The sequence below is a fragment of the Mytilus trossulus genome, unplaced genomic scaffold (genome assembly GCF_036588685.1).
Source record: "Mytilus trossulus isolate FHL-02 unplaced genomic scaffold, PNRI_Mtr1.1.1.hap1 h1tg000125l___fragment_2___debris__unscaffolded, whole genome shotgun sequence".
Taxonomy (NCBI): domain Eukaryota; kingdom Metazoa; phylum Mollusca; class Bivalvia; order Mytilida; family Mytilidae; genus Mytilus; species Mytilus trossulus.
Window position 1 is genome coordinate 166,879 of NW_026963299.1, and position 21,357 is coordinate 188,235.

General features: G+C 30.6%; 1 protein-coding gene across 1 annotated transcript; it reads left to right on the forward strand.

Moving 5' to 3' along the window:
- The first annotated feature begins 13,286 nt into the window (after nucleotides 1–13,286).
- On the forward strand, nucleotides 13,287–21,337 carry LOC134700159 (chondroitin proteoglycan 2-like). The gene is made up of 4 exons (XM_063561523.1): nucleotides 13,287–13,399; nucleotides 16,654–16,801; nucleotides 18,298–18,443; nucleotides 21,053–21,337. Exons 1-4 carry the CDS (start codon nucleotides 13,348–13,350, stop codon nucleotides 21,130–21,132), a joined length of 426 nt encoding a protein of 141 aa, XP_063417593.1. The 5' UTR covers nucleotides 13,287–13,347; the 3' UTR covers nucleotides 21,133–21,337.
- The last annotated feature ends 20 nt before the right edge of the window (nucleotides 21,338–21,357 follow it).

The following is a 21,357-nucleotide window of genomic DNA, read 5'->3' on the forward strand; positions in this document are numbered from 1 at the left end:
TAACAAAAGTCAATTTTGTGTAACAAAAGTCAATTTTGTGTAACAAAAGTCAATTTTGTGTAACAAAAGTCAATTTTGTGTAACAAAAGTCGATTTTGTATGCAAATTAGTTCACAGAAACCAAACTAAACTAATTTAAATACAAAATTGACTTTTGTCGCTCAATTTTCAAATTAGGTTACAAAAGTCAAGTCTGTGTAACAAAAATGAATTTTGTCATGACAAAAGTGACTTTTGTCCGCTGATAGATAATTTTGTATGACAAAATTTCAAATTTGTAGTATGATACAAATTTTGTTAAACTGAACTCATTTTTGTTGTACAAAAGTCACTTTTGTCCGTACAAAATTGAATTTTGAGTACAAAACCACAAGAGTCCCATTCGGCGCCCCGTAATATATGCCCTTGAATTTTTACTAGATAACATTTTTGTTCGCTTTGGAGATTCCGTATATCGTCAGGCTATCGGAATTCCAACGGGGACTAACTGTGCACCACTTATTGTGGACCTGTTTTTGTAATGCTATGAGTTGCAATTTATGACAAAAATCAGCAAAGATCCATGGAAACAACATCTGATAAACAAATTTAATAATACTTTTAGATATTTGGATGACATTTTGACTCTCAATATGACGACTTCAGTATGTATACTTAAGAAATTTATCCTGTTGAACTTACTTTAAATAAAGCTAATAATAACAATGACCACTGCCCTTTCCTCGATATTGATATTTATATCACTAACGGAAAGCTTAATACTAAAATTTTTGATAAAAGAGATGTTTTTTCGTTTCCTATCGTTAATTATCCATTTTTAGATGGTGACGTTCCCTTGTCACCATCTTACGGTGTTTATATATCTCAACTTATACGATTCGCTCGTGTATGTAACAATGTTTTAGATTTTAACGAGAGAAATTTATGTATTACGGAAAAATTATTACACCAGGGTTTTCGATATCACAAACTTGTCAAAACATTTACTAAATTTTATCATCGGTATAAGGACATTATTCGTAAATATAACTCAACATGCAGACTTCTTATACGTTTAGGTATTTCACATCCATTTTTTTTATGGAAATATTCTTTATAAAGCACAAACATGTCAGTATTCACCACAGAAACTAACAAACCCTTTAAATAGACTTATTTAGGAGGGATATAGTTACGATACTGTTGTCAGGTCATTAAAGATTGCATATTTTGGCGTTAATATTGATTCACTTATAGGGTCTTTGCATCGGAACTAAACACATTTATTCAAAAACCTGTAGTTGGCATTACACGGGTTATGTTCTTCTCATATATGTTATGATGGTATGATACTAAACCCATAACGGGAAGGATTGTGCCTGATATTCATATGGTGAAATTATAATCTTTCAATCAGTTTAATTGATGTGTGGAGCATGTCTGTTGTTATTTATGTATAATTGTCATTTTGTTTATTTTCTTTGGTTACATATTCTGACATCAGACTCGGACTTTTCTTGAACTGAATTTTAATATGCGTATTGTTATGCGATTTCCTTTCTACATTGGTTAGAGGTATAGGGGGAGAGTTGAGATCTCACAAACATGTTTAACCCCGCCGCATTTTTGCGCCTGTCCCAAGTCAGGAGCCTCTGGCCTTTGTTAGTCTTGTATTATTTTAATTTTAGTTTCTTGTGTACAATTTGGAAATTAGTATGGCGTTCATTATCACTGAACTAGTATATATTTGTTTAGGGGCCAGCTGAAGGACGTCTCCGGGTGCTGGAATTTCTCGCTACATTGAAGACCTGTTGGCGACCTTCTGCTGTTGTTTTTTCTATGGTCGGGTTGTTGTCTCTTTGATACATTCCCCCTTTCCATTCTCAATTTTATGAAAAGTATGATAATATTACTAGTATTGTGTATGATTATTGTGTAAATGTATGCATGTGTCGGTTACTTATGTTTATTTGTTATATGACAAGCCGACTTAATAAAGCTTTCAATTGAATTGTTCTTCTGATGGGCGACTCCGTTTCCAAACAGTCTAATACAGCTGCAGTATATTGAAACTGGTTTGTAACTTGTTCTTCTTCGTTGCGAATAGTCTCAATCCGATCTAACTCAATATTGTTCTTAACTCTATTACCCACCTAGTTCACAGACAGTTTAATTGTTTCTGACTACTCGACTCTAGTGCGTTCAAAACGTGATTACCATCAAGTTCTTGTCTGAAGGTTATACCCCAGTTTTTGTTGGGGTTCGTATTGTTTAGTCTTTAGTTTTATATGTTGTGTCTTCTGCACTGTTTTTTGTCTGTTTGTCTTTTTATTTTTAGCCATGGCGTTGTCATTTTATTTTCTATCTAGGAGTCTGACTGTCCCTCTGGAATCTTTCGTTCCTCTTTTTAAAAAACCATGCGTTTCTGCCAGTTCTCTCGATTTCATTGCTTTTTATATTCCTTTCAGTTGTGTTGTTAATATTAGTTTCATAACTTGATGGGTTTTTTAATGATGATATTTCATCTAATGATATGCTTTATGATTATCTGATATTCCGTCTTCAATGTTATAAGCTTAATTACAACATAAATGTTCATAGACATATCAATATCAAGTGCTGAACTAGTGAAAAAACAGCATATTTTACCATATCTTTAATATTATAGTGAAGTAAAAAGAGCAATAAACGTACTCACAACCAGTAGATCATACTGATAACCAACCGCGAAATTCTAGAACAAATATGTATAAACGTGCTGTTAACTTGATCAAAACAAAATCTTCTTATCATGTTTTGGACTTATTTAGACGGAATAAAGATGTCATATGTCGACTTGGGTATGTGTGTCAACGGGATGAACATGCTACAAACAGAGTCATTCTGTGAAAATACGTACATTCAATTGACATCCGACCGCAACACGCCATATCACGTCCCTATCACGTTTAAAGTACGGCAAGTCTATTTGTCCTTATTAAGTCGATTTCTAAATTTTAAAGTGCCAGTCTTTGTAAAATCGGGCAAATTCGAAATAAATCAAAACATGGCCGAAATTTTTTTATCTAACCATCTTATTTTGAAATTATCCTCATCCTGCATTACACATGGTGGATCGAGAAATATTTAGATACCTTTTGGTTAGAATGATAGCAAGTTACAGAGTTAGCTCCTATTATTATTAACATAAATTTTCAGTGCATTTCAACCAAATTATATCTTGGATTACCAGAAGAGAAGAAAGATAAGAATGTTATCTTCTTGCACCATTATACATTTTGAACATAGTACATTGAGTGAGTTTTTGTTTGTCGCGTTTTTACTACTGCCTGACTCTTAGCCAGATTGACACTTAAAAACGTTGACACTCTGTTTAAATATGGGTTAGAATAGTCACCCGGGTATTTGAATTAGTTTTATGTTTTGAAACACCCTTCCCGAAAAAAACCCGTCCATGAAGTTCATAAACAGACTGAAAGAAGTTGCTACTGCGTGCACTCCACTTGCACACAGATTAAGCCTTTGTCTACAAATTTTGAGACAGCAATCGAAAAACTATTTTTTTGGTACAAATTTTAAAGGTGAAGTGATATTTTCACATTGAATCTTTACATACGAGAATTCATATCTTTTATTAACATAAAAACAATAATGATTGAAAATATGAAATACATTATTAGATTTAGATAAGAAGTTAGTTATCACCTGGTACCATCCAGTATTTAATGTTGTCATGTATGCATTATACTATCACGGGGGTCATTCAGTAAAAGTAAACGCAACAGTGGTCAAGTATTGTGATTGGATCGTTAAAGCTCTGGTAACACGACGGGTGTCACATGCGGAGCAGGATCGGCTTACCCTCCCAGAGCTACTGAGATCACCCCCAGATTTTTGTTGGGTTTGTGTTGTTTAGTTTTTATTTTTCTATGTTGTGTTTTGTGTATTATTGTTTGTCTGTTTGTTTTTTTCTTTTGTAGCCATGACATTGTCAACTTGTTCCTGACCAAACTTCCTGCAGATATTTTCCACGATTTACCAGCTAAACAGTGACGTGGTTAGCGGGCTGCCAATCATCTGATCAACCTGGCACTGAAAGCAGCTGATGTGAAGGAAGTAAACACCAAAACAAAATAGTCAGAATACCGGATCATCATATTCAAAATCAAAATAGCGACATTCCTTCCAACTTTTACGACAGCAACAAAATATTCAATGTTCAGCAAACGTCTTTGGGCACCGAACCGACCATTCGCGGGCTAACCAGCCAGTTAAGGTAGTTAATAACTATCAGCCAGTAATTTAATTATAGATACCAGGCACTTGAAGAATGAGCACCCTTTGCTGTATTTATTTTGTGTTTTATCTTTTTTCAAGTAAATATTCTTTAATATTTTAATCTTGTTTTTAATTTTTTTAAAGTGATAAATATTATATGATGCCATCTATTCTTATTATCCTCTTAGAGGGATATATATACTACTGTTATTGTGATATCTTTTGGTTTGGCACGAACATAAATGTATAGAGGCGGCAGTCATATTTGTTATCAAATTGACTATTATAGAATTAAACATAGAGTTTGGACCATCTTAAGATACATAAATAGGTGTCCTTAACTATGTACAATAACTTTGACTTTTCCGAAGTTACAACACGTTTGATAAACCTGTCTAGAACCAATATATGCTCTACGGTGATCTTAAGACATGTCCTCCTCGTACATTTAAGAGCACTTCGATACACAGATCTATGTTGTTCGGCATCTGTAAAGTTGTAATTTCTCCTATTTATCATATTTTTTTGAAGTACTAACTAATCTAAAACCATTGTAATGTTATGGCAAAGATGCACAAAAAGTGAATCCTTGAGACTTTAGATTCTACTCACTTAAAAATAGTTCATTGCTTTTCCGTGATAATATTTATACTTAAAATGGTGAACTTTTTTTTATATATTATTCTATCATGATCTTAATATAATTATCATATGTACTGGTCAAATCTTATGCATCTTAAGCTGAACACGATATTTTAAATTTTGTGATCTTGATATTTTATAAATTACTTAGGATAGCGGTTACTCAAGTCCATTCTTAATCATGTCCTACGATATATCTACGTACAGACTCTAACACACATTCGATAACCAAACCACGAAATCCTAATTACAGAACTTCGTTGTAAATTCCTTTGATACATCTATCGAAAAAAAATATTCAATTGTTTATTTGACTCTGGAAGCGGAAAAAAATATAACATATGTTTAGCCTACCTGGCAAAGTGGTTAATGTGAGAGCATTTGCAAACGCTATGTGTAAGAGCTTTTTTTGCGAATGTTTTTAGCATTTAGTTTGTGTTATTATTTGAATACAATTATCAACAAACATGGTTGCCATTGCTTAGAAAAGAACATTAGGAATAACTTTAATAAAGAGGTAAAAACTCTAAACATAAAAAAATTAATCAGCCATAGAAGATTACAAAAATGTTAAATTACTGAAACTCTTCAGGATTTATTGCCATCAAATCAAGATTTTATTTGTTTAATAAGGTAATTTTGCCGATTGTCTAAAAGCTTAAATAGATGGATAGAAAATGTGTAAAACGTAGTAACCAAAAGTTATTTTCCATTCGTTTGACGTGATCGAACGTTTGATTTTGCCATTTATTAAAAGTTCTTTCCCTATTGAATTTTCCGAGGAGTTCGGTTTGTTTTCGTCATTCCTCTTTTGGAATAGCCGTATTTGGCACAACTTTTTTTTGAATTTTGGGTCCTCAATGCTCTTCAACTTTGTACTACTTCGGCTTTATAACTATTTTGATTTGAGCGTCAATGATGAGTCAATAAAAGTTTCCTTACAAATATTAACCTAGCCGTCCTGTACCAAGTCGGGAATACGGCTTTGTTATCAAATAGTTCGTTTCTAAGACTGTTGGCGTTTGCTTGTTGTTGCACTCAAAGGTTTTAGTTTCTTTCGTTAACCTTTTATGTATCTTATATTTTAACGTATTTTTCTCGGATCTAGTTTGTAACCCAGATTTTTGTCTCACAATCGATTTAAGACGTTTGCACAGCGGTACACTTAGGTTGCCTTTTCGATTTCTTTATTTTCAGATAAAACAAAAAACAAAAAAGTCCATAAAGTATGTGAGTAGTTAATGTTTTACATTTGTGTTTTTTATATACATTTTTTAAAATATACAAATACGTAAGTGATGGAGTCGTTAGGTTGTGTCATCTTGGCGTTGTCAACGGTATTGACTTTATTAAGAACGTCAAAAAATAATTCGAAAAAAATTGTTCTGAGCTAGCAAGGCATTAAAGAGTCCAATATATATACTACTGCATGTGCTTTTACAAAAAATGCTGATTGTTTTGAACCTCGTTGTACACTATAAAACTTTTATGTAACAAAAGATTATGCCACTTAATACTAGTAAATCAAACTTTTAGCTTTGTATTTTTACATGTTCAAAATTATTCTATTGAACAAATTATTTTATCTCCCGATTATTTTCTATCATTCCATTTTTCAATTTAGACCATATCATTTTCTTTTATACTTATTTGTGTATATAACTATTAATTGGTTTATATCTATATTTGTTTATTTGATGTTGTTATCAAGTGAAGTATTCCTTATCTTCCTGGTATACATTCCATGCATAGTTTTACATACATTCACAGCTGAACTACTAATTTACATATAATTCCTGGTTTACAAGGTTGTAATTAATGACTATCGTGTTCATTTGCATGCACTGTTGTATTTTTATTTGCTTATTTCTTTTTTTATGATGTGAACTACCTAATAAGTATGTAAATTTACAAATAAGATAATTTATATTCAACATGTTGACAGTTTTTAAAGATAGCATTATTGCTATGTAAATTAAAAAGTGGTCAGTTTTAAATAAATTGAATTTACTTTTTAAGAATTTTTAGGTACAGCGAAAACAATGTAATTTCTAAATAATTAACAAAAATATTTTGGATTACCTTCAACTTCGTACTTTATTTGGCCTTTTAAACATTTTTTGATTCGAGCGTCACTGATGAGTCGTTTGTAGACGAAACGTGCGTCTGGCGTAAATATAAATTTTTAATCCTGGTATCTATGATGAGTTTATTTATTAGTGATATTATTATTATAAGAAAAATATTTTATAAATTAATTGATAAAGGAAAAGGCAACAGCAGTATATGCCGATATTAATAGTCGTAAATCGATTACGCGAAAAAAAATCGTACACATTATACATTTGTTGCTTTTGAAAAGGTTTCTTGATTAATTTTTTATTAGGAGCCCTTAACCCAATTATTATAGATTAATAAAACTATAGAAGAATTAATCGAAGATTTCAAATAGAGAAAAAATTCAACGAGTGACCAAACAACACATCAATTAACGAATGTGCGCAGTGCACGAGTTAATAATCAGTGTTGTTCGATCACGAGTATATACTTTTTAATATTTGAATTGTTAGATTAGTTATTCTTTTTATTACAGATTCAAGATTCAGATTTAATAGTTTATTAAAGTCTCACCAAATACATACACGTATAAACACAATATAATATCAAGTACACAATATAACATCAAGTACACAATATAAAAATTTAGAATGCATGTGCCATGCTTATAAAAAATCCGAGAGATTGTTATATACGATTATATAACAACAGAATTATAACATAGTTTTGTCATTTACACAAAGCATAAAAGTGCAATATCACCATGCACATTCAAGGATAACCCTGATACATGCACATAATACAATAACTGATTTTTAACAGTATAAGATACTATTTCGTCGCAATAAAATATTATTGCAGGTTTTGGCAACAGAACTACAAACATTTTCATTTTTGAACAAAAACATAAATTTTTCATCATCTGACAAAGTTAATAACATATCAATCTGTTGAGTTATATCAATAAATAAAGACTGCCTTAAATCTTCATATAATGAACATGTTAACAATACATGTTTTTCATCTTCTATATCATCACAATTGAAACATAATTTTTTATCTAAATCTAATCTTTTGTAACGACCAGTTTCAATTTTTAAAGGTGCTACTCCACATCTAAATTTTGCATATGCACTGCGATATTGAATAGGTATATTTTGCAACAAATATTGTTGAGTAGAGTTTGAAAATTTAGATAATTTATAAGTTCTTAACTTATTTCCTTGACCATAAAAATCAAGCCTTCTACTCCATTCAGTTTTATGATTATCAAACATATTAACTTCTAATTGATGAATTATATTTTTATCTATTATATAATCATCTACATTACAAAATCTGTTCATATTGTAAAGAATCAACATTTCTATCACTTTATAACTCCAATTTTTAATTGTATAACTACTTTTTCTAATTGACCATAAACATACTTTATAATTTATCCTGTCTTTATCCATTTTTGTACATCTTGCCCAGTGTCTGAAAATGTAAGACTTCTGTTTATCATATGGAGGCTTCTAACCCATATCACCTGAAACGGCATCATTTGGGGTATACTTTTCAACTCCCATATAAAATCTCATGGCTCGGTTCTGAACTGGTGAGATGCAGGAGAATTCACTTATATTCCAAATAGCTGAGCCATAATTGATGAATGATCAAACTAACGTGTCAAACAATTTGGTGAAAATATGGTGTTGAAATCCGCCATTTGCTTTAGATTTTACTATAAAAAGGCCTAATGCCCGACTTGCTGACTTTGCAACTGCCTTTGCCATAACTTTATAATCTAAAAATTTATTTAATACTAATCCTAAATATTGATAGCTAGAAACATAATCAATGACTTCATCATTTATATTAAAAACAAAATCTGATCTTATCACAGAGGGATTTCTAAAATGCATGATTTTTTATTTATTTAAATTAACTTTTAAACAATTAGCATTACACCATACACCTAATACATTAATCAATTTCTGCATATCTTCTGTATTTTCAAACAAGAAAACATCTGCATATAATAAAATAGCAACCTTTTCGCCGTCAATGTCTATACCAATATTTAATGCTTTTGTATCATCATTAAGTTATTAATGAAAATATTAAACATGACTGTGGATAAAACACATCCTTGTTTCAAACCAGTATTTTCAGTGAACCAATCAGTAGTATTTTCGTACACACGAACTCAGCATTTTATATTTGAATAAATGGCTTGCAAAGCACACATACACTTTGTACTTATACCTAAATCTGTTAATTTGTTAAACAATAGTGACCTGTCAATAGTATCATATTCATATGTCATCTTAAAATCTACAAAAGAGACAAAAGTTGACAATTTACATTTTTTCCTAGTTTCAATTATTGACGATAAAGTAGATACATGGTCAATAGTACTCCTGCATTTGATAAAACCATTTTGTTCATCCTTAATTATATCCCTTTCATCTAACCATTCTGTTAATCTATTATTTAAAACACTACAATAAAGTTTGTATGCACATGGTGCTAAAGTAATACCTCTGTATGACAATGGATCTCTAGGATCAGAAGTTGAACATTTTTGTATTGGATCAATTATACCTTTATTCCAAGTATTTGGAATATTAACAGATTTAAAACATAAATTAAATAATTTTGGACCAAAAACTTAATGTTTTTACACAATTCAGATTGAATTAAATCTTCACCTGGACTTTTATTATTCTTTGAACTCATGACAATATAATGAAATTCATCAAAAGTTATTTCATTATCTAATAAATCAGAAACAATAACATTTTCTAAATTTAAATCTTCTTTTACAACTTTAGGATCTGAATTGTTACTCTGATTTAACAAATTATAAAAACAATCCTTGCATTTGTGCAATACTGAGTCCAAATTGTTTGTTACAGAGCCGTTTGACAGCACAATTTCATTCGGAATAGCCGATTACCTTTCATTTCCTATACCAATGTTACCAATTTTCCTCCAACATTGTTTGGAGTCATTATTGTTCATATATAACAAGCCTTCTTGACATTGGTGCCAGTAACAGCGTTTATATTGCTGAACATGTTTATCAAAGTCCTTTCTCTTGTTCAAACACAGAGTTCTTAATGCAGATTTATTGCTATTGTTCGTACAACGCAGATGCTGGTTCTCGTTCCACTTTGAAGTCAAGTTATTGGACCACACGGTTTCTTGAAACGTCTTCTTTTATTGTTACAACTATTCAAAAGTTTTGTTTTTGTATTTAGTTTGGAATTTATCTCATTATCCATTATATTAACAAATTCACAATATATATTGTCTAAATCATCTTGATCACCATTACTTTTTTCTATATCTCTAATACTCGAATTTATACTATTAATCGCATTTTCATCTTCAAACCAACCATTCGGAATATTTTTTACATTATACATAACACGTTTGTGAACATTTTGATTTTTTATATTGATATTTTCCTTTTCAATATTACCACACATATAACTTTCCATTTCCCAGCATAATATGGAATGATCAGGAATAAATCTGGGTTCAACTGACCCTATAATTACACTTTCATTAGCCAATTAACTAGCTCTAATTACTGCAAATGTCTTGAAACAATTTAAATTTTCATATGGTACGACACAATAATCGACAACTAATGAACCCCATGTTGATATGTAGGTTAAACCATTTTTCATACTATTTCTACCATTTGATACACAACAATTTATATTTGACAAAAAATTACAAAACAATTCACCATAACTGTTGGACTTAAAATCAATCACTTCTCGGATATGTAAATTATCAACTCCTCGAATAAAATCTTTCATTTCGCCTATTCGACTATTGAAATCACCACATATATAGAATGGATATCCATTTGGGATAGAATATATTTGTGACAAAAAATGGGTGTCGAAAAAATCCGGTAAATTAGTAGATCTAGCTAATCAGGTGGTAAATAGATTTCTATTATTTGTTTTATCGCTGAACTTTACCCATATTATTCCATCTGTGGATTTATCTTTAAAAAAATCCCATAATTTGCTGTTAAAGGAAAACAAAAATAAATTAATAAGGACATAAAAGGTAAAAAATAAAAAAAAAAATAATTGAATACTGCCTTCTCTACGGAATGATAGGGGAGACAGAATGCCGATTATAATTAGATAGTTTTAAATAAAACTACAGTTAATGTAATATGTTAATACCAAATACAACAGGGGCCAGTTATTTGTCGAAGCAGTCTAGAAATCAAATTATTTTGTTCAATTCTTTAAGAAATGTTTTTGTGTGTGTTTTTTTCCTAAAAGTTTCAATTAACAGTTATTATATAAATTCGATCAATATGATACCAGTACTAACTTATCTTAATAATTTCAATTTATGCGAAACAATGCATTGAATGTACACCAGAATGATGACTAACATTTTACCAATAACAATACAAAAAAGCAATTACAAAAATTTTCAATCTCGAAAAAAATATTTTCCTTTGAACCTACAAACCTTTAGTAATATTTTTTTATGATTAGATTAACAGTAATTTACAGCTCTTATTATAATAGTAGGAAGATAAAGGATATCTTTACTACCAAAAACAATTTTATAACCGTAATTTGGATATTAACTTTTTATGAAAGCCATAACTATAATAATTTACTGCACTGAATAAAAAGATACAATTGTTGTTTGACCAACGTTGAGACAGTCTCTATGTTTTCAACGTCAGTAGGTAGTTATCATTTGGAGGTGCAAATTAAATCATGTCATGTGGTCCAATTATAAAAGAGTTATTTTTTGCAACGTCAATCTTCTTGAACAGGTTTTTGGTAAAGTGTATATTCCCAAAATGTAGTTTGGCCTACTCACAGTCTACCACGGGGACATGAGGTTATTCTTTTGAAGGAATGCAACCTATTCCGTAATCTCAATCATTTAATTAATGGTTTCTATAGTAAATTACATTATTGTTATTACCAAAAGTATCCTGAGACATCTTTTATTATAATGGACATGGATGAAATAATTTCATATGGATATAATAATGTCATATGGATCAAATAATGTCATATGGATGCAATAATGTCATATGGATCAACCAAATTATTAAGAAACAAGATTATCACCATCTTACCAACTTTAAAATAAAGTACAAACTTGCAATAAAATGATTGCCGTTAACGGTGAATAGCATTACAAGACATAGGCATACTAATATTGAATTATATATTAAAAACCTTAACATTTCCTCATTGAGAAAATTGTGGAACACTTCTCAATGTAATCAAATAACACAATCAAACGAAATGACAGGGAATGAAAAAATATCAAGAAAATTTTGTCTCTTGTGTAATTTTCTACACAAAGAAATGTCGATATGTACTAAATCTGGAATATGAGCTGTATTTCATTCGGTTGAAGTGTTTGAGCTTTTGGTGTTGTCATTTGATGAATGACTTTTCGGACTTCTCTTGAATTGAATTTTAAATGTGCGTTTTGTTATGCATTTACTTTTCGACATTAGCTAGAGGTATAGGGGGAGGGTTGATATCTTATAAACATGTTTAACTCCGCCGCATTTTTGAGCCTGTCACAAGTCAGGAGCCTCTGGCCTCTGTTAGTCTTGTATTTTTTTAATTTTAGTTTCTTGTGTACAATTTGGAAATTAGTATGGCGTTCATTATCACTGAACTAGTATATATTTATTAAGGGGCCGGGTGAGGGACGCCTCCGGGTGCGGGAATTTCTCGCTACATTGAAGACCTGTTTGTGACCTTCTGCTGTTGTTTTTTATATGGTCGGGTTGTTGTCTCTTTGACACATTCCACATTTCCATTCTCAATTTTATTTCATTTTCAATATTCTTTGGAGCACGATTCAATTTAATCAAAACTATGCTAGAATTACGCTTCCAATACATAATTATTAGGAATATGATATTCTTTTGTTTATGCTAGGCTCTAAAAATAATGAAGAACACGTCCTTCTTTAAAACTAAACAGAAGCGTTTTACTAAAACACCATAATGACATTTGCTTGACATTAATAGTAGTAAACAAGCAATAAATGTCTTGTTTATTCAAATTGTGTTAATAACTTTAAACTATTTGGGTTTTTATATACTTAATTATATCTGCCCTCCTCATTTATTCATAAAGACAAAATTAAAAGGATTATAAAACAGGTTTTTATAAATAGACTTATTCATTTATTTTCATTAGTAACCAGATACTGTCCTGTACTACCCTCCTTATATTTTTAGTAATGTACTGTTACATATGAATCATCGAGTGTGACGACATTGTCTTCAGGTCGTGACTTATTTCACTCAACAATGGATATGATAAGAGTTATCTATAATATATCTCAGTTCCAACTTGGACAAAGTGTAACCGAATTATGGAAATTAAACGTATTTTCAGCATCTGTGTATGTTTTTCATCCATATATGGTAAGTTTGCTTAATACAAAACTACTTTATACTTTATTATTTCATGTTATATGTTTAGGAAATTTTATGATAGTTATTTAAGTTTATTTTCATATAGTATAGACATAACAAATATAAGAAGACCATTATTATTTCAAATTACTTTTTCTCAGTCACAAGTAATTTGTCTTTAAAATGATAAACAAAATGGACATGTATGTTAGCATACATTTTCATTCAGGTTAAATATGTTTGCAAACCTCTTTAAGTAAATAAAGAATTAAATTTAATTTAATTGTATAAAAAGTAAAGTCACAAAAATACTGAACTCAGAGGAAAATCCATTTGGATTTACAGTTATGTTCATGCGTTTATATCATTGAAAGGCATTTAATTTTTAGCGGTTTGACTTCCCTTTTAGAGATTAACCATATTCTATAATTTGTTAAACAAATATTAAACTAGGAGACGCATTTGGTAATGGAAATCTTCTTTAAATAAATACAGAATAATTTTGGTGCATTGCTTAAGCTCCAATTGATATTGTATTTGCGTTTTCTTGAGTAAAATATTGCCATATTTTCATACACATAGTAATTAAAGACACATACCTAGTACTTAAGAACATTGAGACTTTTTATAGTATTTATTTCTTCCACGTCCACGAGATCAAAACAATTTATTCAATTTTAGAAGAAATGATCATTATTACTTGATTTTTTCCTCCCTTAACCTGTTGAAAAATATATGATTAAATATTGGGAAAAAACTTTAAACGGTGTGTTGTTATATGTGAACAATTTTTTATAAGGTTAAGATGTAGGTTTTTTTTAAGTTCGGTAAGAAAAGATATTGATTCCCCTTAGGATTTTCAGAATGAAGAGATCATTTTTGCAGCATAATACATTTTCAGGACCAATACAAACAATTCTTTTTTATTTCTATGTTCTTGTATAACCAGATGTTAAACGTTTAGTTTAGACCGTAAGATGAATTCAGTTATACAATAAGTTACTATTGAAAGTATCAAAATTATTAATTTCAGTACAACATTTACAAGGTTTCAATTTACAATGACAGTTTTCAAAGCACGAAAAAGGCTACATGTATCAAAATAATAATTCAATCGGTACAATGTTAAAGGGAAAACAATTATGATTATACTAATACAATCTTATGGCATGAATCATTATGATGTCCTAACTGTACGCTTGAATTCAATATTTACTTAAACGAGGACTGCAGTGACGCGTCTTTTAAAGACGAACGAGCGCCTAGCATAAAAAAATCGATTTCTACATTTTACAATATATATAATTAACTTTAACATGTTTAAGAATAACTATTAGTTTGACTGTCCCTTTGGTATCTTTCGTCCCTCTTTTATTGAATTAAGAAAATATTTTTGAAACGGTAATAAGAAAGGTAGAGGATATAGAAAAAAAGTTATTTTACCCAGAATGTTCACTAAATGTTTGACATTATGATCTATTTTGTCTGTTTTGCTTTCATCACACATTGTTGCAAATATAATGCAAGTTTATGAGACTGTTTTACAACAATGTACAAGTTTCCCTAGCTATAAAACCGTCCTGATACCATCTTTAGACATATATTTTGATGTCTTATTATGCAATAAATATAACTCAAATCACAAAGAATATTGAAGATATATTCTAAGACCATCTTAAACAATTTCCTCATCCTAAGATGCTTTAGAATACCATGATCCTGCTGCCAGTTACTTAAAATGATTTACAGTTGAGTCATATTAACAGATACAATTAATTTTAATAAGTCACTTATAATCTCACATTGGCAAAGCAACAGGAAAACAAAAAGTCAGGAAAATATATATCCGGATTTTGATATGCGACTATTTGTGTGGCAAACCAGCTTTCCGTAATAATTATACACAAACACTACAATATTGTTACTAGTAAATACAGTTATATGGTATTTGGAATCTGTACAGCATGCAAACCAATCTTACCATAAACATATCATCAACACTTGGTGTTTCTTAATTTTGAATGTACACAATTAGTTTTTCGATAATACATATCTTTCTTCAAAAAAGGAAAAAGGTCACTATTATAAAGAATAACTGCAGAATTTTCATATTTAGCTTATGCTCTTCAACTTCATACTTTATTAGGCCTTGTTTAATTATTTTGATTCGAGTTTCACTGATGAGTCTTAGGTAGACGAAACGCGTGTCTGGTGCAAAAGCGAAACGTAGATCCTAGTATACGTCGAGTATATTTATAAGTGAATTAACGAACAATAGCTCTTTATGAATCATTTTTTACATTTTTATGCAAAACATTGAATACATTTCTTGATTTATATTGTACAGCCTATTACTTTGGGATCACGACTCGGGTAGATTGCTGTCTGATTAGTAATCAAACAACTCCACCTTATTTGTTATTAACCTGTCGACGCACCTGATATTGCTCCTTTTAAAGTACGTGTCATTCCATCAGTATTGGTTTCTTCCCTTGTTCCAATCAATTGATAATAATTGAACATCATTTTACTACTGTTGCCTAATTTTATATTTTTTTAAGCTAGCTTCCGGTAGTAGCGAAGCCATGTAAATCTACTTTAAAATATTTATGCCGTCTTTATTCTCTAGTCAAGTCATTGGTAACCTTGTTAGTTGCTGCATTCTGCTGGTGCTTTTTAAATATTTGGAATATTCGTTTCAAAGATAATATCGGATATGTTCCGTATGTCGTAACAACAATCCCGTTCCCTTTTTAGAAATATGACCTTCAGAATTAGACTATTTACCGGGCTTATTTTAACATAATAAACACGGCGGGTCCACATGTGGAGCAGGATCTGCTTATCCTTCCGGAGCACATGAAATCACCACCGGCTTTTCATTGGGTTCGTGTTGCCATATCTTTAGTTTTCTATATTGTGTCTTGTGTACTAGTATTTGGCCGTTTGTCTTTTTCTTTTATAGCCAGAGCGTTTCAGTTTATTTATAATCTATGAGTTTGAATGTCGCTCTAGTATCTTTCGCCTATCTTTTATTATTTGTATGACTTTTAATATATATGATCTAGATTGTTAAAGAGACAGATTTGTGCCTACATAAAGTGGTTTAATCCCATGTTTTGATCGTTGTTATTAGTGTTCATTTTGCTTAAAGATTCTGGTTGTAGAGAATGTTTTGTTATGTTTTACTGTTCATTTTTTGTGATTGTTTTAACTTTTAATTTAAAATACAGAAAACTGTTCATTTTTTATATTTTGTCTAGGTGTATTGAGTGTTGATTGTACAGGAAGACAGGATGGAGTTTATGAAAGAGGATGTAAAGCATTTACCAAATGTGTCAATGAAACAGCAGAAATAGTCAACTGCAAAAACAAAACCAGATTCAATCCTGACACAAATGAATGTGATTAGTATGTACACATTATGTGATTTTTTTTTTTTAAAGTTTTGTCTCTTACAAATGTAATTTGGCTGTCGAATGTTTATCCTTTTTTATTCTGAATATTTAACCATATACATGATTAACCCCGCCACATTATTTATGTATGCGCCTGTCCCAAGTCAGGAGCCTGTAATTCAGTGGTTGTCGTTTGTTAATGTGTTACATATTTGTTTTTCGTTCATTTTATATAAATAAGGCCGTTAGTTTTCTCGTTTGAATTGTTTTACATTGTCTTATCAGCCTTTTATAGCGGACTATGCGGTATGGGCTTTGCTTATGGTTGACGGCCGTACGGTACCCTATAGTTGTTAATGTCTGTGTCATTTTAATCTCTTGTGGACAGTTGTTTCATTGGCAATCATACCACATCTTTTTTTTTTATACAATCATTACAGTTCTTTATTGATTTTTTTTTTAGTTTTATGATTTTTTTGAATGATTTAATTTTAAGGTATATCCCATGGACTTCCGTTGGCTTCCTACATTTTGACCGGTACAATTGAACCGTTCTTTGAGAGACATTTTTGTTATTTAGAAAATAGTGAATACGTCGTTCGTTCGTCCATTCCTCCAGTTTTGTTAGCGCTCTCATTGGTACAATTCTTGCCTGATTTTCATAATACTATAGGTTTATATCAGTTTTATCTCGGAAAAGTTTTAAAAAAAATTGTGGACGATCGACTTACATTTGTGTATCTAAAAAATGTTATGAATGCTCCTGGGAAATTCTAAATTTATGAAAAATAGCCTTGTATGCCCTCTCGCGGGTACAATCTCGCAAGTTTTTTTTTTATTTACCGTATAATTTAGGTTAATATCAGCAATATCACGGACGTTATCTATAATGGTGGACGATCGACGTGTATTAAAAGAGTGATCACCCTCGGAATTATTAAATTTATGAAATACGGGTACAATTCTTGCCAGATTTTTATAACACTTATACTATAGGTTAATATAAGCAATATCTTGGACAAGTTTAATAATGGTGGACTATCAACTTTAAAAAAAAAAAGGAACTCTGTTTTTATATCTGTAATGATATTTTATGAACATTGAACTTAAATGATTTAAAAGGCATCTTAATATCTCTCCAGAAATTATGAAAGATGATTGATTTAATTTTATTTTTAAAAAATAGTTGTGGTAATGCATTAATTTATATCTCACGTCCGAAATCGTTATTGTTGATCATTCTATTAATATACTCCTTATTATCAATACGTTTAGTAATTAAAAAAGAACAAAAATCAGCCATATTAGATCTCAATTGCATTAGGAACAGATATTTTCATATTAATTTAGTGTTTATGGTATATATTTTATGTAGAATTTTATAAACAGATCCTTAAATTTTACTACATGTTAGGAAAAAAATGGGCTATAAGCTTGCTTACTGAAGACAAATATGGATTTCAATTGCATTTTTTTTTTTAATTTTCTAAATTTGATTTACTCTTCCAGTGAATTTCATGTACCACCACCATGCGGAACATACAGGGAATGTGTTCATCTAGGAGATGGGAATTACCCGGATATCGAACATATGTGTACCTCTTTTTACACATGTCTAGGAGGAATATTTCTAGGTCACACACCCTGTGCACCAGGTAGGTACACATTTAGTGCTTACTTAGATTCAAGTGTTAACTTATTTTACATTATAAGTCTTATTTCTAAACTTGTGGTTCTATAGAATATGAGGAAGATGAAGTTGTCCTGAATTATTGGTCGTTTAAACGCATAAGTAATCGTTTGCAAAAGTATGAATCATTCGAAATACTAAGGTTTTTCTTTAAGCTGTATTTGGCATATTTTTTTTAATTTTGGGTGATCAATACTCCTTAACTTTGTGCTTGTTTTTTGGAACTATTTTGATCTGAGCGTCACTGATGAGTCTTATGCAGCCGAAACGCACGTCTGGCGTATTAATGTCTAAGCCTGGTACCTTTGATACTTACTTCATTCACAGTTACGTAACTAGAAAGTTTGGAAATCAAGAAAAGACCACAAAACATATTATATCTTACTGCTGTGGATTCATTATTATTCGTTGGATACCAATTTTCGTGGCTTTCGTGGGTAGAGTCTAACCACGAAATTAAATGTTCAACGAATAACGAATTTTCTATAGGCTTTTGTGCAGACTTCGGCAAAACCACGAAATTAAAAATCCACGAACATGCTAGTTTTCTTTAATCCACGAAAATTGGTACCCACGAAAATAAATGAATCCACAGTATAAGTTTTCAACGTAACTTCAACAAACCTTTAACACAAAACTAATATCTCCACAAATAATACCTGTTTAAGAAAAGGTTTCATAGAAAATAAAATATTCCATGCGATGAAAGAGCTATCACCAGAAACGCTTAAAGCCGAGAATTGGTGAGTCAAGGGTGTACAAGAATAGACATAGTTGAAGAGCTATATGACCGAAACGGACTCTCCAAAAAGAATTAAAAATTACCAATCCATCTAATACCAATTTTGCCTCTCGGAGTTGAAACCTTACTTCTTTTATTGTTTCGTATATATGATAAATTGTGTCAATACAGAAGTCAATATATAAGTATTGACTACTGCGCAGATGATACCCTCGGAGCCCATCGGCAGATATATTAACCGAGTGCTGTAAAAGAATAATACAACATATTTTACATTTTATGCGTCCAGACAGCTGTTCACCAGTTATCTTCACAGGGAATGCTCAATGCTGAGTATTTGAAAGCCAAGATATATAAGAACCGAAACATTTGAAAAAATGACATACACAAATAGTCAAAATGTAAGATCAACTTTGCCTGAGGACACCTTCATAATTTTTAATTGTGATTATTTAAACCTGTTGACTTACAACTGCATGACCTAAATTATTTAGATGTCAATCTCGTCTCTTTCCTTATTATATTGGTTTTAAAACATGAAAACTACAATTATCGCCATTTGACAAATATAGTGGCATTCTTTAGGTTGACAGTTAATATATCCTAAATCATTTCATTTACTCCAAATTTATATTTTGATTTTTTTAAAACCCATATCATAATAAAAGAGAGGAGATTGACCTCTGAAATAATTTGGGTCATGCAATTGTAAGGTCAAACAGGTTTAGATAATTACAATTAATAATTATGAGGGTGTCAAACTAAACTTAAAACTGCTTGACATACTCAGATTTTCCTCTCCGTCAATGCAAATGTTTATTTATGAGGTTTTTTTTTTTAAATACATTTCATTAATCGGTTTTATTTTGTTGGTTCATAACTTGTCCAAGTTAGAATCATGAAACTTCGACAATAAGAGGAAACTACATCATCGAGTTTTACGTAGCAGCTACAACCGGCCACTTACTCATTTCACAGTAAAAAAAACCGAAAGCATTACCAATTCTGAACATGCAAATTGATTATATTCTGTGTGGTTAAAAAAGAAAAATATATCAAATGCGTGTTTGTTTCTACGATGAAATATTCATTCATTTGTTTCTCTTAAAAATAATTGATAATAAACTTTTGGCATTTTGGTTGCAGGTTTCGGATCCATGTTCCTTAAACATTAATCGTTCCATCTTTTAATATCCATCGCATCCACGTTCACGTCTATCGCATCAGTTTAGCCATACTATGGAAAATTAACCCATCTATACATTCAACAGCTTAGGCATAATTATTGCTTCACTTTCCAATCAATAATTAAGTTTGTATTATATCTGATATTTATCTTATATATGAGTAAGCGCCTTAATCTTGTTAATATAACGTATATATCAGCAATGACTTTACTTATTCTTTGAAAAAGCAACATTTTCTATTAAATTTTAAGTTACTTTTAACTTTCTAATATTTGTCGGTTTAAATGCCTCCACGAATTGCGTTGGTTTTCTTCAAGCACTCCCACCCTCTCTCTCTAATTTAAAAAAAAAATGGATATCGATACGATTGGGACCAAACATGATTTTTTTTAAACTCGTATTTGTAAAAATTCAATTTAGTTATTTAAACTTCTATCTGCAATAAAGAGTTGATAAAATAAAAACATATTCATTAGAAAATGATAAATGACAAAAATAACCAGGGGCTTAATACGCTAAATATCCACATAAAACCAATATCGCCGTTTGTATGATAAAGATAAATGTTTAGTGTCTCCTAATTTAGCAAATTAAAACTTTTTTACTCGTATCATTTAAAGTGTAATGTTATTCTATATTTTGCAGGACTGGTATTTAACCAAGGGCTCCAGGTCTGTGACTGGCCCTTTAATGTTACAAAGCCATGCGGAATATTGGAAGCATGACGTGTCATAAGATAAAGCTTTCTGTTTTCCTCCTACCTCATTTTCGTTTTGTCTGACAACTTTTCATTCTACCTCATATTCATCGGAAAATGCAATAAAGTGAAAGAATTGCTCAGGGAACTCACAGATGTTTTACTTTTTACGCAAATAGTTTGATGAAATAAAGATATTTGTTGTATATATGTACTTTAAAAAAAAATGAAAATATGTTTCATACTATTTGGC

Coding starts and splice junctions, on each gene's coding strand:
- LOC134700159 (XM_063561523.1), top strand. CDS start 13,348: ATGGAAATTAAACGTATTTTCAGCATCTGTGTATGTTTTTCATCCATA. Junction 13,400..16,653: donor ATGTTTTTCATCCATATATG/GTAAGTTTGCTT, acceptor TATTTTGTCTAG/GTGTATTGAGTGTTGATTGT. Junction 16,802..18,297: donor GACACAAATGAATGTGATTA/GTATGTACACAT, acceptor TTACTCTTCCAG/TGAATTTCATGTACCACCAC.